The sequence below is a fragment of the Chaetura pelagica genome, unplaced genomic scaffold (genome assembly GCF_000747805.2).
Source record: "Chaetura pelagica isolate M959 unplaced genomic scaffold, ChaPel_1.0 scaffold24, whole genome shotgun sequence".
Taxonomy (NCBI): Eukaryota; Metazoa; Chordata; class Aves; order Apodiformes; family Apodidae; genus Chaetura; species Chaetura pelagica.
The window spans coordinates 2,457,179-2,461,111 of NW_009953077.1; the positions used below are offsets into that span (position 1 = coordinate 2,457,179).

General features: G+C 45.5%; 1 protein-coding gene across 1 annotated transcript in view; it reads right to left on the minus strand.

Annotated features, from left to right (window-relative positions):
• The window catches only part of ARL6IP5 (ADP-ribosylation factor-like 6 interacting protein 5), a 1,301-nt gene extending 855 nt beyond the window's left edge, over window positions 1-446 (minus strand). Inside the window, exon 1 of the mRNA XM_009996899.1 lies at window positions 228-446. Within this exon, the coding sequence (XP_009995201.1) occupies window positions 228-426 (199 nt within the window). The 5' untranslated portion in view covers window positions 427-446. The remainder of the gene's footprint in view (window positions 1-227) is intronic.
• Window positions 447-3,933: the final 3,487 nt, after the last annotated feature.

The window sequence follows — 3,933 nt, forward strand, 5'->3', positions numbered from 1 at the left end:
CGCAACGCTAAAGAAGACGGAGTCCCAGTAACCACTTCAGTAACCACAGGTACCCAGTTAATAACATTAAAAGTTACTTGTGCTGCTTTGTCCCCTTCCCCCCAGTTTTGTTTTGAAATTATTCAAATAGAGATCATAAAGGCAACAGCTAAATCAGACTCTGGAGACTTGAGAAAGCTCAAGTCACGCACTCATAGCCCCCCCCAGAGAAGAGGGAAAATACTTACAGAGGAGAGGAAGTGTGATCCCAAACATGAACACCATGACATCTCCCAGGTAGGAGATCAAGAAGTAGCTAGACAGCATGATGACCACCACAAACGTGGTTGGGTACTGCTTCTTCAGCCTGCGGAGTATGTCCTTGTTGTGCGACACCCACACAAAGCCCATGAACACCAGCACCACCACAGTGCCACCAATGAGCATGTTCAGGGGACTCAGAAATCTGGAGAGAAGAGAGGGGGGAAAAAAAAAAAGAAAAGTGCCCTGTTTCAGAGCTTTCATGACTTGTGTCCATATAGGAAAGATCTAGCTCATGTTAGTAGGGAGGTAAGGCATTAAGAAGGCAGTTGTTGCTGTCAAGACCTTCATTGACCTCTGATTTTTGGGCAAAAGCTAAGTTAAGCAACAAGTGCAACTGAACAAGCCTTTAGCAGTGAATGTGTCTTTATTGTTCTTTTCCTGAGTGTAGCTCAGGATAATGAAAGTTTCTGCAGTACCTCACAACAGAAGCACTTATCACCAGGACCCTTCCTACCTGTGCAATCAACACATTCACTTGGTATCAGACCCTGAGTTATCAAATCCCAAAAGCAGATGGAGCCAAGAATCAGCTGTCCAAGGGAAACCCTACACATGACCAAAACCGGGCTCAGCCTAGGCCTTCAGATGAGCTAGCTTTTCCCATTATCTTGTTCATGTTTGCACAATGGGAAAGGTAGGGGAACAGTGAGTAAAGGAGGCTACCTCACTAGTTCTTACTTCTGAATAAACCTTCTTATTGTTTTATACCCAAATTAATTTTATGAACCTACAGCAGGAGCTTACCACCATCAACACAACAGGTGGGAGCTCAGTCACAAGCAAGCATGCCTGAGAGTCAGAAGGAACTGCAGGAAGAGGCAGGCCTGGCAGGAGGGTCACTGCTGAGGTTTGTGTTCTGTTATTGTTATCAATGTTACCAAGCAAACCCAGCCATGGTGTGGATCAGCTTTGGTCTATAAACAGCAAAGCCCTTTTCTGGACGAGTGCAAGAACATCACCTGCTCAAACCACTTCCCTGAGTATTTAGAGCTTGTTTAGAGTCAAGCTTTCAGCAAGGACTTTCCTCAGCTTGTTTCTGTGCTCACACAAGATCCAGGCTCTTTTATATTTCACTTATATATATAAGTTGTGTGATTCTTTGTGCATTCTGATTTACTTGTGTGTTGGTCTGCTGATCTAATCTCACAGCAGCTGAGGGCTCTAAGCAGCTACAACTACAACAGCAGCACAACTCTGCCCCAATAAAACCAGATGTAGACAGGATTTCCTCCTGTAGACTTTGCAGCCAGCTTTACTGTTCCAAAGCTAACAGACACCATGACTCACCACCCCACCCCACTGCTGAGGAGAGGATGCTGTGGTTTGTGCTTCATAGGCAGAACAAATCTGGCCTGGCATGCCAGCACTTTACCTGCAGTGCCAGAGAGGATTCTCATGGAGAAGGAAGAACCCCCAAGAATCACTTCAGAGCAGAGACTGGCTCTTGAAGTCAGTTGTGCCAACAGGAGACAGGACAACTGGATGGCAAGAGATTAAAATTTAGACCAGTTCCCCACCTGCTTCTGCTACTCACGCTGAAAAGCCAAGAGGGCTTTTTGGAATTGGTGGTAGGGCAGGCTTGTGTGTTGCATCTGAGTCACTCCCTGTAGCCAACCAGAATATTTTTAGCTCTGAATTGTTAGTCTTAAGTTTCCAGACTGGAAAAAGTGAACAGCATTGCTCCTTTGCAGTAGCAGCAGGAGGGTGACTCATGCCTGGGCCACAGGAGTGCATGGTTTATAGATGTACTGCTGGACACAGGAGATTCTCAAAGCAGAAGTCACCTCCACATCACAGCTACCTTGCAGAAGACATGGCCAAACAACTCACTGTACCCATTTTTTGTTCTGAAAAATCTTTAGACAAGATAATCCTGGGAGCAATAATGGGCTAGGCAGAGCTCCACTGTACATTCTCCATGTGTCCGTTAAGTACTTTCAAAGCTTCATCTTCCCCATCCTTTCCTCTGCTCTTATTACACTTGAGAAACTGGTGGCTAAGAGAAATCCCTCCATATTTATAAGGAAGAGACCAAACACTTCCCTGCTGTACCCTTTTTTCTGGTATTACACAGGTTCTGTATAACTGATTGGCTATAAGGGATATGTGTGGGGGAACAAAGGCCTCAAAAGATCCAACTTTCCCGGGGAAAGTGATTTGAATTACATGAAGTGGGCTGCATTCCAGCATGTACAGGGAAACAGTGAACATAAGTATCAAATGAAGTCATTCAGAGCCACATGGAAACAGATGGGGATAGCAGTTGCCACAAAAACTGGTATTCAGATTATCAGCCATGTGTCCACAGACTTCAATACTGGTGATTACAGTCCTGGGTAGGGTGTCACATGCCAAGCTCTCCTTTACTGCTTGACTCGCCCACAGTGTAATTTGCAGCGCTGTCTAAAAGTCTCCTAGATATTTGTATCTAGAAACTTTTCCATCAAAGGCATTTTTTGAGAAGGCAGGCCTCCACCATCCAGTTTTCTCAGATCTGCTGGCACACTGCTCCTGATAATGCAATAGCTACAGGCTGAAAAGAAAAAAAAAAAAAAATGGCCCTGTTATTTTAAACCCCAGTGCCTGGGGATGAGAGAGCTGTGTAACAGCCCCAGCAGTCACCTCACAGTTGAACCAACACTGAGATTGGCCTTAGTTATGTCCAGTGCAGAATACAATATGTCAAATTCATGCTCAGGCAAGACAGCTGGAAGTCTTTTAAAGATGCAGAGACAAGGTAAGTGACCATTAAGTATGTTACAAGATACTTTCTAAATATAATTCCTTTTTGCAAGGGACCTCTCAAACCCTAAAAATGCATGGAACTATTAGCATGGCAATGATGTGGTAACTTGAGTTTGCCCTGCTCAGATGACTTAGGAGTAGAAAAGCTCTTTTGGGGTTGGAGAAGAACCCACTAACTCAGTACCCTGAAAGGAGCTGGTATGTCAGGACTAAACAGCATTTGTGGATGCTAGCAGCCCAAAGCAGCCAAACTAGATGATCCTCTGCACTGCTCTCTCTAGTGGACCAGGGACAACCCTGGTAGGATGCTGTGACCTCAAGCAGGGCTGGGATAAACTGGTAAGGAAGAGCTGTCACCTAGGTTCAGTTCCAACAGCACTGCGTGGTGACTTGCAATTGCACTCCTGCTGCCCCTCACAGAGTAGGTTTCCTTCAGTATCTGCTTTGATACAAAGTAAAGAGTTGGGGAAAACAAACACAGGAAGGAAACATCCTGCCCCCTGAGGAAAGGCAGGGCTGCTCTGTGCCAAGGAGCACCGTGGGACACTTTGTATTTGTGGCAGTAGTATCAGAAGAGAGCAGAAACAGTAGCAGCTGGGGTGCAGTTGTGTGGGATGAAGCACTGGCAGCTACCTCGGGCCTGCAGAAACAGATAAAGGTGAGATACTGAGATACCTTTTTTTTTTTTTTTAACTGGATTACTATTTCTAGACCCAGCATCACAAGACAGGTCAGATTTCCCATGTAGGTGCAGGAAGGCCCAAAAAGCTCTGCTTTCAGCAACTGACCACACCACCTCTTCTCAACAGGTTCTTTCATATCTGCACACCTGTGCACAGCCTCACAGCAGGAAAGGTGAGCAGTTACTTGGAGAGCACAAGGCTA